Below are 17,577 nucleotides of genomic sequence, written 5' to 3'. Positions count from 1 at the left end.
AACGCAGTTTGGGTCCCACGGCCATAATGACTAAACACCCACAGACTGTTCGGCGCTGGCCTGGATTCCCTAGGGATTGTGGTCCACTGAAAAATGTAAGCGGGCCACCCCCCTAGGGACACCCAGGCCAGTGCCGATAGCACTAGGGCTCTTCCTACTACCCCCGGGCTATGGGTAGTAGGGTAATAAATGGGGATTTTGGATAAAAAAAATAAAAAATTTATTTGTGGAACTATATGTCCCAGCCAGCCATGTTGTCCTAAATAGTGTGGGCATGCTGCTACTTGTCTAACTACAAGCACCAGCGTACCCATAGCACCCAGGGCATGTTTGCACTTGTAGTAGAACCACAAGTGCCAACATGCTCTTACACCCACGGCTGGCTGTGATCTGTAGTTCCACAAAGCAAAATGTTAAATAAAAGCACAACACCCTCATTCCAACCACAAATCTTTATTAAAAATAATAAAACCCCAAGAAATACAGTAAACACCCTCATGTACACCATAGATTTTAATTAAAAAAAAAAATACTCACCATGGACGAAATCCTCAGTTTTTTTATGCTTTACTTACACACACTCATTTACGCAAAGTCCTAACAAATATTTTTACCTTCAAAGAAAGGTCCAGCTTGCCCACTGTCCCACAAATATTTGTACCTTACAAATGTCCATGCTTGGCCAGTGTTCAAATGTTTGTAAATTTAAAAAAATTTACCTCCTTGTAAAATCTTTAATTCTGCTGTACAGGGGGGGCCATTGTTGCTTGCAGTGCTGGGGCCCTTCTTCATTGCAGTGCTGGGGGCCCATTCTCTTGTGCAGTGCTGGGGCCCTTCTTGATTGCATTAATTTACTTTTATTTTGTTATAGTAAAATGAGTGCCTTAACCACTCCTCATTTCAAACTCGCTAGGACCAATAATAGAGCGCGAGGGGGTGAATGCAAAAAAACAATTGAATTGAGGGGTGTTTTTTTTTAAACGCACGCTCGTACAGGAAAAAACGAGCGTGGTTTTTTGTTTTTTTTCGAGCGCGAAATTTTAACGCATCTCGCTAACAATTGAATACCCCCCTAAGGACATCTACCCTTGAAGAGAATCCATATTTCCTGCCATAATCCTGTCTTTCTTGACACTGGTCACAGAGTAAATTTAGAGAGGCTGGCCACCAATGACAGGCTGACCTCTGTGCCTGTATCTGACTGTTTATCACAGAATCTGTATGCTCTTCTGGCTCAGCAGTGTCTCTTCTCTGTTCATCGCAGGAAACGAGTCCAGCGTGAGTGAGTGTGAGAGCACAGGACAAGCCGTGCAGCTCTGTAAACCTAACACTATTGCTGTTGTCTCTTGTAACCAGAACATCACAGACCCTAAAGGTAATGACCAAGGTTCAGTTTGAGAACTGACACTGTACTACTGAGCAATACATAGCAGTAATGTATTCACAGTCCATATAGTATAGATAAATGCACTGACCTCACTATTGTGGATACAGAGATTGCAAATGTGACTGTGCTCCGTGCTCGACCCCAAGCCATGGATGGATGTCATGGATGGATGTCATGAGCAGTAAGGGCCTCATTTAAGGCACATCCAGAAAAGGGTGCCAATTTGCACCTAGATAAACTCAATGCAAGGGGTGCAAATGCAATCCCTTATTTTTTTGCGTGCTGGACAGTTTTATTTTGACACTGATATAGCATTGGCTAGGACATATCTCCCTCCCAAACCTAAATCTGCCCCGCTGCTCTCACCTACCGCTAGATTTACTCCTATCTCTAAATGAGGCCCTAGGAGCCCAGCTGAACCCCACAGAGGTACTTCTATTTAGAAATACAAAATATTGTATCATATGATATGACTCATTGGTTAATATGAAATATTCTGTACTTATGCATTAGGGGAAGACTGCTTTTTTAGTTAGTTAGTTTATGTCCATAGTTACTCTCCTTTACTGTATTATATGTTTAAATAAGGAAGTTTATATTTTTACCTGGTGTGCATTGGGAAAAGTTGATGCTACATAAATTTCCTTTTTATTATCAGATGTAATACTACTATTGGAATGTGTGTAAGATGATCTTATCACATTAGGAACAGCATCACAATAAGTGCATTGTAGAAAGGTCAGCAGTCTACTGTGCTTATAACAAACAGCCAATGATAAATCTGACAAGTGTTATATCGTAGTCTTCATATACCTTGTGATGTTTAGCCTGCGTTGATATGTGTATCCTACATGCGCTTATCATCCTTTGCTCCAACTTTTGTGCCAAGAAGACAGCCCTTGGTATATGTACCACATCTCTGTGCAAGATATTCTGATTCTATATAACCATTTTTTTTCTATTATGCAATCCATAAACCAGTTATCAACATTGTCATACTTTTACTTCTTTTTCTATGTAATGCTTTATTTCCCGTGTATTACTATGGGGAACACAGAACCAGCGGTGGTGTAGTCCAGGGTGCCTCCAGGAGGTTGCACACTCGTTAAGTAAGATGACGCTTTCACCAGCACACCATATCCCCCATGCATGACAATTGCTACCCATTTATTCGTCCAGTTAACCTCAAAGCCCAGAGTATAAATTTGCTCTATTCCAAGCTCTGGAGTCCCTTATCTCTCAAGTGATGGTGGATCCAGTATCAGCAACAAAATGTTTCTAGCGGAATTATTCAAACCACTTGTCACCTCCAAAAAGGATGGATCAGTTAACACACTTGTAAGGACCTTCCATTTCAATGTGGAGTCAGTGGTGGCATTTATGGACATTTGCTCTTCCATCGATATCAAGGGCACTTATTTCAGTGTTCTGATTTGTCCAGCACAACCCTATTTTCTAGATTTAAATTTCTGGACCAGCATTACCAACTGACTTCGCCCTGTTGACAGCTTCACGGGTGTTACGAAGGTTGTGTCAGTTCTTCAATTACGTAGGGATTATAGTATGACACTTTAATCAACACTCTGTCAAGGGAGAGGAATGCTGTCATTCTATACCTAGGCTTAACCACTCTATCAACCACCAAATATCTTCCTATGAGGAGGATGAGCTTCATGGGTCAGGAATTCAGTACAGCCCATGCCTGAGTCTTAATTCCTCAGGAGAAATTCCATCTGCACCAGAGTTGGGTGTCCGCACTCTGTTGTCGACGCAGGAGTGCATGCAGGTACTGCCGATTTAGGTGGTGGTAGCAATGCCCAGTTCCATTCTAGGGTTCCTAGGTTAGCTATTTACTGGCATTTAAACCGTTCCCACCATACTCTTGATTGCTCATCCTCGAGGATTCTGGTCTAGGCAGAGACATACTCCCCCCTTCATCACCGCCGTTCAGATACCAGGAAGTGGAGAAGTGACTTGCCGACTTTTACGTTGGGAACTGGTGGATCTGGGCAAATGGCCATTTCATCCAAAAGTATTTTACCAGCTTATGTTCATATAACTTACAGGTCCATCTAGTCTGCCATTTGTTTGTGTGTGTTTTGTATTTTCAGTTTTTTGCTCTTATATTATCTTAATATTATCTATTTGTCTTAAATATCGCAATATGTTTGTAGCTCGTACTTTTGAGTTTTGTTACTGCATGATTTTTCACTACAACTATTTTCAGACTATTACATGGAACTTTCTGCAAAAAAAGTTCTCTTCGGGGCTTATTCACACACACTGTGCTTTTCACATGTTAATAAACAAAGAGCACTAAAAATAGGATACTTAATGGTGAGTGGTGCCATTGCCATCATTGCATTCTGTTATAATGCCGGGTATCCGCATGCCCTCTCATGCATTAACACATGCTAATAATACAATTGATTCTGTTGGAGAAACCATAATACATGGAAATTGCTTTTTAGAAGCACTCCACTAAAGTTCATGTCAGTTTTCATGCCTTTTTTGACCATTTTTCCAGTGCATATGTATGAAAAATCCCTTCGGCTCATATATAAAATCACCTCTAATGACAAGTGAGGCTCTGAGCTGAACGCACTTAAATGGCGACAGTGTTTGTGACTGAGCTTACACTTACCTTTAGGGGGTTAACTACAGTTCTGGCCTGACCAATGATAGATGGAGTGGGAGGGTCCTGGTTTTATATAGGAAGCAGCACTTCCTGGTTGTCTCACTCTTTGTCACAAAATCCCGCCCACCTACGCCTGGTTTACTGTGGTAGTTAGTTCTGTTTTAACCATTCTTTCCCGTTTCGTCACAGAGCAGGCACAGTTGGTAGGAAGGCACTGCATTCAGCGGCTGATTAGTAAAGCACTAGTGTGGTCACTGTCCCCTTCGAGGCAGCAGTAACTCTTTGGTCCTTCGGTGAGGAGGGTCCCCTGTCCGGCTCGGTGAAGGGGGGCATTGTGAGTTTAGAGGGGGTACAGTCACTCTGATGCCAAGTTAGCACATTCCAGTTTGTTGGGGATGTGATCCCCTGTTAGGGGATGTACGGTGGTTTCGCCATTTCTCGCGTTTATTTGCCCCTGTTAGTGGATGTACGGCGGTTTCGTCATTTCCCACGTTTATGTGTTTCATCAGCTTGGTAGCTGTCCCGCTGTGCCCTTTCTCCGCCACCAAAGGTTATTTAAATTAATAAACTGTGGCCTCCCTTTTGCCAACTTATACATGTCTCTGTGTGTTTATTTTAGTTAAGTAGATAAGCTAAATAAAGGTGGGTGGAGGTAGGGCGACATACATAGTGAGCTATTTAGGTGCACATGTTCAGCTCTAGAAGTCTTACATGATAAGTTTTGTTATGCACAACTCTAATTAGCCCTTCTCTTTCTTTTCTTTCCTATTTCATTAATGTTTTTTGGAGATCAGGCCTCCTTATTTTTTCTCTGAGTGACTGTGCCTTTGTTTTACCCTTTCTAGGTTATCAACCCTGTTCTTTGGACTTCCCATGTAGACCGGCCCTTCATCTTAGCTTAGCTTATACAATTAACTGTAATGCTCAGTCTCCTGTCGATTAGCCAAATCTTTATCCATTCCACTGTCCTTGAGTCAAATCCAAGTATTTTCAGTTAGTTTATTGTGGAATACCATACAAAGAATTGCTTTGCTGAAACCTAAATAAGCTAGCTTAGGTACTTGATTTGTGGCTTTCCATCATGTTTCTATGACTAGTCTAGAGGGTCAAGCAGGAGGCAATCGGCTATTTTCATAGCCTTAGAGCCCCTCAGGAAGCGCTGGTTTTTGGCATCCTCCATCTCAACTGGACGTGGTATGTCAGGCTAGTACTGCATCCTAGTTAAGAACTCATAGCCTTAGCAGCATGGGCGTTGAAGCCACAGACCTATCAACCTTAATACTTAGGGCAATAATACTGCGACTTTACATTAAGAATATCGGGCCAGCCCGTGCAGTCAATCAGTGGGTCAATTGAACAACAGCGGCCCACTCTGTTATTAAATGCTGCCCGGTGGCCAGATCTGTTATTGCTGTGGTGTTCAGAGAGTGAGGGGGGAGGCTGCTCACAGGAAGTGTGAAACAGCTGTGGACCCTGTGACATTAAAAAAAAAGAGTGGAAGGGGTTAAAAACAGGAGGGTCAGGACTCTATCTACAACCAGGAGGTGGACTTTACCTGTTTACTGACCACTATTCCAGTACCTCTCCAACCCAGACTGGATGGCACGGAAACAGCAGCCTTTCGACCACCGATGTCATGCTCTACCTCCATCCCTGTTACCACCTAGACTCTACGCACCACCAGTAAAAAGGGACCATGGCTGGGGGAGGGGGGGGGGGGGTTGACCCAGGGAGGGGCAAGGATCGGCTGACTTTTGGGAAGAGGCAGAAAGGGACTTCCAGAGGGGAGGGGGGCTGTTGTTGGAGAATCTTGGAAGAGTAAGGACTTGGACTGATTGAGAGTAACCGTATTCTATTGGGGCCAGAAAGAAGGGCTTGAAGCAGGAGCTTCTTCAGACAAGTGGATGGTGTACCTCTAGGACTTATGCTGTCACCACTCCGAGCACTTGCAGATTCTGGGGCAGTGGTGACCCTACATCAGTATGAAAACTAATACCCAGGGCCCCACCAAGCTGGTGAAGAATTGGCCGTGCATCTGGGATCAGCAAGATACTCAGAACCATCTTACGGATCAGAAACCCTGGCCCACTTGGATTGTCATCTGTGGACTGTATTACTGGGAAATTGTGCCTGCTAGGACTCTGCTGGGAGGTAACCTGCTAGGAACTTTGTTGTGGAGTTATTACTTGCATTGGTGATTTTCTGACACTTTTTATATTTGGTTGGAGAACAGGTTTCTCCTTGGGGAGCACTGTTGTATTATGCTTAGTGTGTACACTTTGTTAAATAAAGGGGTTATTATCTCTTTCTTGCCTCCTTACCTGTGGGACCTGAGAACCTAGAGGGCCGTATACCTAGAGAACTGCAGTTCCACCCCGGTGTCCTCACAGATGCCATCTACTGTTTGGATAGTCCAAAGAGTTTGTAGTTATTACTTTTCTTGTGAATGATAATACTACTCACCCAGAGCCTTATGGAGTTCTTTCAGTTAGAACTTGACTTTGGATTGAGCCTTCGCTCTAGGTTTCAGAACTTGCAGTTCTTTCCCACACCCCTTGGCTTCGGGATGTGGCTCAATGTTACTGTTTTCATTGTAACCTTGACACCTGAACCTAGTCCTCGGGCAGCAGCATGGTCTCCCATGCACACCTTCACTAATATTTACAGGATTCTATCAGTAAAGTTGATAAAGGCCAGCTTTGGGCAAAAGTTGCTGCAGTATCTTAGTGGTTACTGGTCTGTCTTGTTTCTTATGGTTCCCACCATGTTGGTTCTTGTGGACTGCTTTGGAACATCTCACCATTTCTGTGTTCCACATTGTAACGCGTGAAAAGACTGGACGTTTCTACATTAAATACCTTTCTAGTGTACTACGTTGAGGAAAACTGGAATTTCCCATGCGGTTATGTCTTTGGTTGGTTAAGATGTCCTTTTAGTCAACTTTGGGACAAATGATTAGAGGTATATTTACTAAACTGCGGGTTTGAAAAGTGGAGATGTTGCCTATAGCAACCATTCAGATTCTAGTTATCATTTATTTAGTACATTCTAGAAAATGACAGCTAGAATCTGATTGGTTGCTATAGACAACATCTCCACTTTTCAAACCTGCAGTTTAGTAAATATACCCCTTAGTATCCAACCTCCTGGAGGCAGCAGGGCTTTTACCAGAGATACCTACTAGACACCTACCTATACTTACAAGAGAAAAGATTTTAATAAGTAGCATCCAGTTTTTCAGAACTTTCTGATTTTAATTTTCAGAACATATAAATAAGGTAACATGGAGCATTCAAAAATGAATACCCACCCCCCCAAAAAACTACAAAAAATGTTCAAGAAGTAAAAAACAAACAAACAGATTGTTCCCAGGTGATTAATAATACATACTTTGTATCAGCAAAGATAAGTTAACATTCAAATATAGTTTTAACCCAAGCCTTACTTAGCGGATTAATGCCATGTGCCTCATGTGTGGGTATATTTACTAAACTGCGGGTTTGTGGAGATGTTGCCTATAGCAACCAATTATATTCTACCTGTCAATTTGCAGAATGTACTTAAAAAAATAACTAAAATCTGATTGGTTGCTATAGGCAACATCTCCACATTTTAAAACCTACAGTTTAGTAAATATAACCCTTAGAATAAAATCTCTTTGTAGCTGTTAGAAGATGCTTAATCTCTGGAATTGATTAGCAATGTCTCTCACCTGCTCTTCTCTATCCCACAGAGAACAGCTCTTGGAGGCTGTCCACGGGCCGCTCGTCTTGTGATGGACACGTAGAGTTGCTTACGGAGGGTGACTGGAGACCGATGTGTTTCACCAGCTTACAGGAGAATGATGCTCCACTGCTCTGCCAACAGGTGAGAGTGCTAGAGTGCTAGCTCTTTCTAGCAAATATCCTGTTCTTGGTCCTCAAGAAAGTTAATCAAAAGGCAAATGCAGGTATAAAGAGCGCAGAGTGCCGGACCTAAATGTAGATTTAGACCTTAAAACTGACATCCCTATAACACCACATAGCAAACAAAATAAGGGCAGGCATATAGCGCTGACTCTCACTATGACCTCCTACACTTAAATACACTTAAAGCCTCAGATGTGGATCTCCGTCTCTACTCATAGGGGGGGAATTGAATTGGCAGCGATGTGGTGCGCGAACATGGCACCGCGCACATTGCCAGCAATTATGGTAGAAATCTCCATTCATCTTTCCTCACACATCTATCTGGAAAGTCTTTGAGACACTTCGCGGCTAATTGAATTCCCCCATAGTGTCTCTGTGTCCTGATTCTACCAGAAGCCGCAACACAATCCTGTATAAACTCCGTTCCTTCAGTCATGGTGATAGAGTGTGTGCCAGGATATGAGCCAAATATCTTGTGATAATGCTCTATAAACGCAGCTTTGAAAAGAGAACAGCCCATTGCATAGACATACTAATCACAATAAGAACCATGGACTCTGTTTTATTGCTCTATAAAATAATATCTGAAATAAACAAATTGTGAATGCCCATTTACCATGGTACTGATTCATACCTACACTAATAATTACTTTCCATAACAGGGTACATACACCTATCTGTTACATCTACATACAGGGTATAGGTAATGCTGGAAGGACCTAGTTGAAAGCTATCCGCATTACAAGTAAATGAGTTAAGAAATAACTTCCAGCACTCTTTCACATTGTACTATAAAGTCACATTAAAGGTTATTTTCCTGAAATAAGGTTAAGTTCCATATTATGACAGAATGCCCCTACTTTTGCGCAACTGCACCTGGGTGAGTGAACTACTGTGCCAAAATGGCAGGGGTGCAACATTTTGGCAGACTGCTGTTTTTGAGGAGTTATGAAGTGGATGATGCACTCCCTACTGTAAATTATCTAGATATTACAAGTCGCTATGAAGTTCTGTGACCATATAAAAGCAGAAATGCTGTAGAATGTTTTTTTTTTTTTACAGGTTACAAAAATCCAAGGTGACAGTATGGGATGCATTATTGCTTATAATACAAATGATTTTATGATAAATAATTTAAGTTGTAACATCAGAACTCGCTGTTTATATAATTAATATGTACAGGGGTTTATACTTACTGGTAGTGGACAAACATGAAAACACCTGGAATAGATAAGGGACATCAAGCATATTGAAAGCAAAGGATTCCACACGTGTGTGTGGCTCATTTAGATAGTAACATCCCAGCATGGTCATGACCAGATATAAAAATGCTGGACTGCCCTGGTTGCTTATAATTAGAGCTAGCATGGCTTCATGAGGAGACTTCAGTGTCATTGAAAGGAGGATTTTTGGGGCGTGTCTGGCAGCTGTTTCAGTGACCAAGACTGCGCGACTTACTAATGTTTCATGAGCAACGGAGTCCAAAGTGATGTCAGGACGGAGCTCTGGGTGATAACTTTAAGCCTCATCCGTAAAGGACAACAGTTGGTGAAAGCGTATATTGCAGGCTTACGATATCTGTGCATTAGTTTATAGGTGAAACAGGTGAGCTGCTACAGATCAACTAACTGCAAAATTTCAGCCTGTGGTGCGAGCAGCAAGTTTCATTAAAAACTGTCAGACGAGCAGGATATTCTAGTCGGGTTGCAGTACATTAACCAACCCAACAAACCTGTCAATGCACATTTGCGAGTTCATTGATGCAAAGAGCACAGGTAATAGACAATAGCAGTGGAGGAAGGTGAACTGGTCAGATTAATCATCCTTTATTATGATCTCGACAAACACCAGCCTATAGAACTTTACAGCTCTGTGTGCTTGTTTCCTATAGTGAATTGTTCTGGTGGCTCTGTAATGTTGTGGGGCATTTTTCTGGCATTGTCTGGTTGCAGACATTACCTTGGAAGGCAAGGTCAATGCTAATCACTACCTAATGGTACTGGGTGGTCATATTCACCCCATGCATTTATTTTCCTGATGGGAGAGATGACTTCCAGGGTGCCAATGGCCTCATCCACAAAGACGTGGTCTTCCAGAGTTTTGATGAGAATGACAATGATATTATACATATGTCATCGCCTTATCATCAGATCTGAAGCCAGTCGATCATTTAAGGGATATTCTGGAACGATACCTGAGGAATAATTTTTCCACCAGCATCAATCGGATGTCAGTTGAGTGAATTTCTTGTGTAATAATGGTGCTGCCACCCTCTTGCCCTATGCCAGCCATTGGTAGACTCAATGCCACAGCACATACAGGCTGTGTTGGCCACACGTGCTGCTCCAATGCCCTATTAAGTGACTTTATATTACCTACTTCCTGTATATAATACACAAGTGATGTTAATATGTATAAACTCCTGGAAATAATACTTGTATAAACCATGATTTCTGATGTTATTGCTTATAATTGGAGAATTATAATGGGATCCCTTCAGTGGTCAATAGGAGAATATGTATTATAGGGAATAACACACCCTCTACTGTAAATTATTATGGATATTAAAAGTCACCTTGGGCATCAATAACCTATATAAAATCGTCTTGCCCGCGACCTCTTGCCTGTATATGGTCACTCATATCTTTATAATTTCTAGTAGAGGGTACGTAATACCGTATGTAAACACCACTTTTTTTGCGTATAACCTTGACTAGATACCTTTATATAAATATGCATTATAGTTAATCAAGTTAGACTGAATAAAATAACCTATAAGCAGCAAGAAAGGAATGTGAATGATTTTTTGTTACATTTGCCATGTTATGTCTCGTATAATCCTGTAGTCTCATCTTGTCCTCTGTCCTGTTCCTCAGATGGGGTGTAAGGCTCAGAGACCCATTTTCTCACCAATTCAGAAGGGAAAGTCTCCATTGAAGCCTGTGCTGTTAGAGTGCCTGGAAAACAGGACCTCAATCTGGGACTGTGACCATCAAGTCGTTGATATATGTGTGTCTGGTCTGACTACATACCTGCAGTGTAACCGCTCCAGGTCAGTCCCCCTTGTTATGTACAGTGGTTAAACCATCGGCAGCACAGATATGACACATTTCTTAGGTTTACGGTATGCATAGTGTGTGCATGACGTGAATACATTAACGTACCTTCTGCAATGGCCTGTGTTATTTCATGGTTTGGTTCTTTATGGTGTAGGTGGGTTTGACACTCTGTGAGCAGGTGACAGTGTTGTGTATGTGCTGCAACCTATGGGAATCTATGAACCATGAAAATGCTGTTCTGAGTGGAGTTTGAAATATGAAAGCTTTATTTAGGCGAATGCAAACATCACGGGGGAAAAGTAGTGAACAGAGCATCTCATCAAACACCTCCCACGGCTATTTTATTTTTTATTTTTGGTTTGAGTTCTCCTTTTTACTGTTAAAAGGTCCTATAACCAATAGCAGCCAGTCACCTTCCTTTTCCTTGTTGCAATGTGTTACAGCACCTTGTTTGTACAGTTACCTATCCACCAGTTTTCATAGATATTCCCCTTTGTCTTGTACTTATTTGATGTGTTTTTGGTGCTTGTATGACGTCTATAAAACTGTAAATAAATTTGTATCACCCTTCATACCAAATAAGTTATAAATACAAGTAGCCCTCATTTAGGACTGTTTTGATATTAATGGGGCTATTTAATAACATGGTGCAATGTTCAGAAATGTGCTGTAACCCATAGCAACCAGTTATATTTATATTTGGCTTTTCCAATGACAGTTGACAAATTAGAAGCTAACATCTCATATTGATTTATAAAGTAAGACGTTTATACAGGGGCATTATAACAAAAGCATAAATAAATAAGTAAATAGTTACACAGACATGGAGTCTTAGTAGAGGTAGATCCCTTTTCCAAAAGAACTTAAGAAAAAAGGGATTTACGGACCGCAGAACAGCAATGCCTCTTTATATGCAGAAGTGCACCTACTAGTCCACTAAGCACATTTCGGAATCGCTCAGTTTGCGGGATTGTGAGTGCTCCTGAAAATGTGCATGTCACAACCCACCACCACCCCAGGACCACCTCTTTCATTCATTTAACATTCTTCTTTATTGTCCTAAATTACTGTTCAGCTTAGCTTTGTCACTCTTGTGTGCTATTTTTATTACATTATCTGCCCATATAGATGCCAATTCCACCCTTTGAACGCATTAAAATAATATTTTCCAGACTTCTCATACTGCAAATTCATGTTGTACTCTATAAACCTGGGTCCAGTTGGCCAATTGTAGACATGTGATGTCACAAAACAGAATTTTCCCTGTAGTCTCACACTTTGCTAGTTTATAAATGACCTCGGGCCTGATTCATTAAGGATCTTAACTTGAGAAACTTCTTATTTCAGTCTCCTGGACAAAACCATGTTATAATGCAAGGGGTGCACGTAGCACACAAATACTTGATAGCTTATTTGTTCACTGAAATTTAAAGTTGATATTTGTGTGCTACATGAAAAAACAGTCAGTATTTAACTTATGTGCAAAACAGAATACTAATTTGCACCCCTTGCATTGTAACATGGTTTTGTCCAGGAGACTGAAATAAGAAGTTTCTCAAGTTAAGATCCTTAATGAATCAGGTCCCTCTAGTTTGAGAGGACATAAAAGATAAAATGGCTCCAAGGCCGTCAGGAACAGAGAGAGATCTGATTGTTCGTTACAGGTTACAGCCATCTGTACACATTGCATTGTGTTATCAATTAAACTTCAATTGCTTTTATAATGTTCAAATTAGTAACTTATCTATACCCGAGGCCTGTTTATTTATTACATGTGAAAGACAAACAAAAAAAGCAACAACCTGAAAATATGATTATTTCTGTGTCAGGGGGTGGTCACATGACCTGTGTCGAGGGGGTAGGGGGTTGGTCACATGATATCTAGACTTGCTCTCTGACCTGTTCTCTCCATCTTTCTCTCAGAATGGAGGAATCCTGGCTTGTCTGGATGACTATAAGTGCTGCTGCCATTATGGTCATGGTATTCTGCTGGTTTCGTGTAGTGAAGTCCTGGAAGTGTTGCACTCAGTGTTTGCACAAGAACGTACTCTCCCTTTTCTGTAAACAACCCCACCCCCGCCGTGAGCTGCAGTCACGGAGGAATATTTACCACAGGGAAGTCCCCAATCTCATCGTGCAGGAAACCAACAGTCCCCCATCTTCACCAGCCATCCTCCAAGACTCCAGTGGTGAGTTTCACCTCACAAGCGGTAAGCAGGGAAATAAGAGCAAATTAAGACATCACTGTGTGTGCATGTGTAATAGAGGCTACATCTTCTCTCCGAGGTATGAGGCACCGTGACCAACCTGGTCAGATATCTTTGTCACCTATCAAAAGGCACAGTTTACTCCCCATATGCACCTCTAATGTGATCTATATCTATATGTCGTCTGGCACCAATTCCTAGTGAATTCCCTTAACACTATTCAGCCCACAACATCGATGAACCCATTTTCTATCTGTGATGGTATAATTCAAAACTAGAATATGAATTTCTTTTAAAACGGGTATAAAGTTATAAGATATCTCTAACATATTTTGCTATACTCCACTACTATTTTCTTTCACGTGGTAACCACTTTTCTGTATTTTGGTAACAGAAGTGAATGCATTGTTGGCTCCTCATGGATTCCGTCTACATAACACCATCACCCCTCCTCCCAGCTATATGCATGCTCTGCGTGTCCTGTCCCGCCCACTGGAGAACACACAGACTCCGCCCCCGAGCTACCTGGAAGCTCTCAGGATTCTTTCCCGCCCTGTTTTGGTCCATGTCAATGCCAATGAGTACAGCGACGAGAAGGAGGATCTGACCGTTCTAACACACAGGGAGAAGGAAGAGGATTCTTAGTGTCACGCGGGAGAACTGATTTTATTATATGCAAAAACAATATTTATAAATATGAAGTGGCGCTTTCATCAGCATTTTAGTACCGAATACCTCAGGCCCCTGATCTCAATCTGTTATCCCACATGTCCTCTTATGTTACTTCATTGTCTAGCTTCTTCCCAGTAAGAAGCAGGGAAGCTAAAATACAAAAATACAAGTTGGCTTAGATAAAATTGCTGAACACACCCGACATCCTGTCAAAATGCCTATTAGAGGTCACTGCAGGGAGACATTTTCAGCCTAAAATAGCTGATAACACAAGCCAAGCTTGTGTGGTACTTAACAAAAGTGTCACATCTGAGCTCCTTTCATGATAAGTAAAATTTAAATTATACATCAGGGAATGTTTATTTTTCATGTTCGTCCAGTTTGTATTTTATATGCCCACTTAAGGCACCCTAACAACTGTGAATTATCCTATTGCTCTGTGCAAGGCTAATAACAATCTTATGGAGCTGTGTCTGCATCATGTTTGACTGATGCCTGCCATATTTTTAAACCATAGGATGCTGGCCATTCTCCTGAAAACGTCATATCCCACTCTATTGTACTGCCAACAATGTCACACATGTAAAGCTTTTCTGTTGTTAGGGATTTGAAAAAAAGATTGACTGAAGGACTCTGGGAGAAGCTAAGGCTTTTGGGACAGGGACAAATGATGACTCTCTTCATAGCGTTTATGAGGACGTCCTATAATAAGCATAAGTTTACATTTCACCCCTAAATATTTCCATTAGACCAATACAAAAGTAAATTAAAACATGATTAGACTGTCTTTCCTTCTTATTGTTGCTTTGTATCGTCTCCTCACCTGTAAATCTATATGGTGTCTCATTATACTTGCTCTGTAATGTTCCCCCCATGAATCACTTTACAGTTTAATTTTATCTTCTCTTTAGTGATTGAGACATTTGTTTTAAGACCTAATTAATAATGCTGTATAAAAACCAGACATCAGATATTTGCTTTCATTATTCAAACTTGCACTTGATTGAAGAAGGCTAGTATCTGATTGGTGGTAATAAATGACAGCTCCTCTGCACCTTGTGATTATGTAAATCTTCTGTTTACTGTGTTTTTTACATTGTACTGTACATAAAATCTATTTGTGGATTACACTTGTTTTAATGATAGCATCAGTATCCCACATCGTGTATCTACTTGTCATATTAATAATTCATTGCTGCAGATCTCCAACTTAGAAAACTAGGATTCATGTCAGAGAATGGAACACAGTGAGTTATGAGGATACAACTGAGATTATCTTGATCAGAACTTTTCAAGACAGAACAGTGAACAAACTCGCTCTGGAAGAATCAGTGTTTTGACTGCAAGACGATAGAGGCAAGATGGACAGTTTACCTGTCCTTAAACTTTCTTCCTCCAGGATCAGCCAATCTTGGAGGGCGAGTATGCAATATCATATGTCTGTTTTATGATGTACTGCTGCATTTGTTTAACAAGAGTCGCTGATTAATCAGATGGTCTGATCACAGCATCTGATTTGCTTACTCCAGTCTTAAGCCAAGTGCCAGCCCAGTAAACTTAAAAGTGCACTCATCACCTACATACAGCGCAGGCCGCCATTTCTGGGCTACACATATTGAGCCTATCAATTTGCTAGGAACTCGTGATTTTATTGGGTAACTTGTGGTATTGTTAACAACTCGTGATTTTATTGAGACTTGAGGCACAAAATGCTTGACGTAGTTCCTAGTGAATTGACGCACTGAATTATTATGAATACTGCTATAGCCGACAAAATGGCTGCCTCCGTTGTTGCAGGTGATGGGTGCACATGGAACATGAGACATTCATAGAACATCCAAGCCTAGATCAGATAAACCTCCTGTTCAGTTACACCTCACTCTTCTTGCTTCCTGATCTCCTTCACTTTTAGGATCCCCCTTGAAAACAGAACAATTTCATAGAATAAAATATTTCCGCTATTAATTTGCCATCTTGTTCTGGTAATTAACTATGTCATTTTGTTCTTTACAAATACATTTATTATTTGCATGAAGTTAAAATCGTGTGTCTCAAAGGGTTAATATTTGTGTCCAGCCTGTCGGGGCAGATTCCCTAAGCCCCAAGTGGTTCCCAACCCGCGGAAGCAATATTGCACCTTTTTTAAATCAGAAAAGTTAATGTCAGACAACCCCTTCTTCCACTTTGGGGTACATGGAACCCTATTCTGACACACTCATACTGTGAGTCCCTGCTGGAGCTTGTCCTGCTAGTTGTTTACTGAACCTTAAAGCAGCAGCTCAGGCATGCAAAGTCAGCAAGACAAGCTCCCTGAGGCACAGGGGGTGAAACTACTAGGTAGGAGCTGGCAATCACATGTTTTTAATGCAGTTATGTGTTCCCTGTATAACTACTTTACAACATTTACCAGGTAGGAATCCCTACTTTCATTTATGCCACAAGGTATAATTTTGTCTTGTAATCTCAGTGCAATAATGTTATATATAAGCATATCATGTTAGATTAAAATAATCTTTTTCATAGTAACAGACTGTTTATGTTATTTATAAGTGAAACGTATTTCTCTGCAGTGCATTGGAATAGACATAAAAATGTTATATATATTATATAGAGTTCACCAAAAACCATAAAGTACAATTCAATATCAAGTTTCCAGATATCATATGGTTATATTAATAATTAAAATGTGAAGAATTATTATATACATGTGTATTTCATTTCTACAGTGAGTGCTCTTTAAATTATTCTGCTATACTCAAGGTTGCCACTGGAGGACAGGAGACATATAACAGTGGAGTATCCTGATAACTAGTGTTGTTAGAGCCACACTGTCAAGTACCAATGATTAAGCACATATTATACTACTCATTTCATTTAAAAACGTGGATACCCACTGCAGCCCTAGATGAAGCAGCTGCAGCCACCACACATCATCTCCAGGAATCCAGAACCCAACCCCTGGCACTCCAGACAGACTGACCACCTGCAAGAGTACTTCAAAGTCAACACCATCTGTCACAAAAGCTCTTCTCACCTGATCTAGCACCTTACAACCACCTTCTCTTCTACACAATGGCCGACCCATCCACACACTCTCGACTCTCCAACCTTCGCACCATTTGTTTCCAAACTAGTTGAGTAACGTGTGCAGCCAGTGAATCAACTTTCTCTCCACTCACTGCCTGACTTTATGCAATCGGACCTCCACCCTCTGCACCTCACCAAGACCTGCTCTCACTAAAGTGGCCAACTACTTACGGCTAATTCAAAGGGTCAAGTCTGCCTGCTCATCCTCCTTGACATCTGCTCTTGATACAGTAGACCACGTTCTTCTCTTGCACACCTTTCACTCCCTTAGCCTTTGTGGCTCTGTTCTCTCCTGTTTTACCTCCTACCTTTCTAGACCCCCTTTTTTGTTTTGTGCCCTATTCTCTGTAAACTCGAGTGTGTGAAAATCTCAGGAGATCAGCAGTTTCTGAGACATTCAAACCAACCCATCTAGTGTGGTGGTCGGGTACTGATGGGAATCCTTCCCTTACCTTGTCCTCCAGACACGAGTCAGGTTCTTTTCTCTTTTGGATATCCGGTGGTCAGGAGATAAATACTTCAATGAAAGGGACAAAGATTGGTCAAACAACTTGATTTTATTAAGAATGCGATAAGGATAGTTTTGGTAAGCCACCGCGCCACTGACCCCTTCAGCTCA

At 41.2% G+C, this 17,577-nt stretch overlaps 1 protein-coding gene across 1 annotated transcript in view; it reads left to right on the top strand.

The window, feature by feature from the left end:
* LOC142151491 (uncharacterized) overlaps window positions 1–16,515 on the top strand; it is a 37,914-nt gene extending 21,399 nt beyond the window's left edge. The window contains exons 4-8 of the mRNA XM_075207199.1: window positions 1,265–1,375; window positions 7,759–7,892; window positions 10,810–10,985; window positions 12,916–13,181; window positions 13,594–16,515. Of these exons, the coding sequence (XP_075063300.1) occupies window positions 1,265–1,375; window positions 7,759–7,892; window positions 10,810–10,985; window positions 12,916–13,181; window positions 13,594–13,844 (938 nt within the window). The 3' untranslated portion in view covers window positions 13,845–16,515. The remainder of the gene's footprint in view (window positions 1–1,264; window positions 1,376–7,758; window positions 7,893–10,809; window positions 10,986–12,915; window positions 13,182–13,593) is intronic.
* Window positions 16,516–17,577: the final 1,062 nt, after the last annotated feature.

Source organism: Mixophyes fleayi, chromosome 4 (assembly GCF_038048845.1).
Source record: "Mixophyes fleayi isolate aMixFle1 chromosome 4, aMixFle1.hap1, whole genome shotgun sequence".
Taxonomy (NCBI): Eukaryota; Metazoa; Chordata; class Amphibia; order Anura; family Limnodynastidae; genus Mixophyes; species Mixophyes fleayi.
Note: the sequence above shows the minus strand (reverse complement) of the source record. Positions and strands in the feature narration are given on the sequence as shown.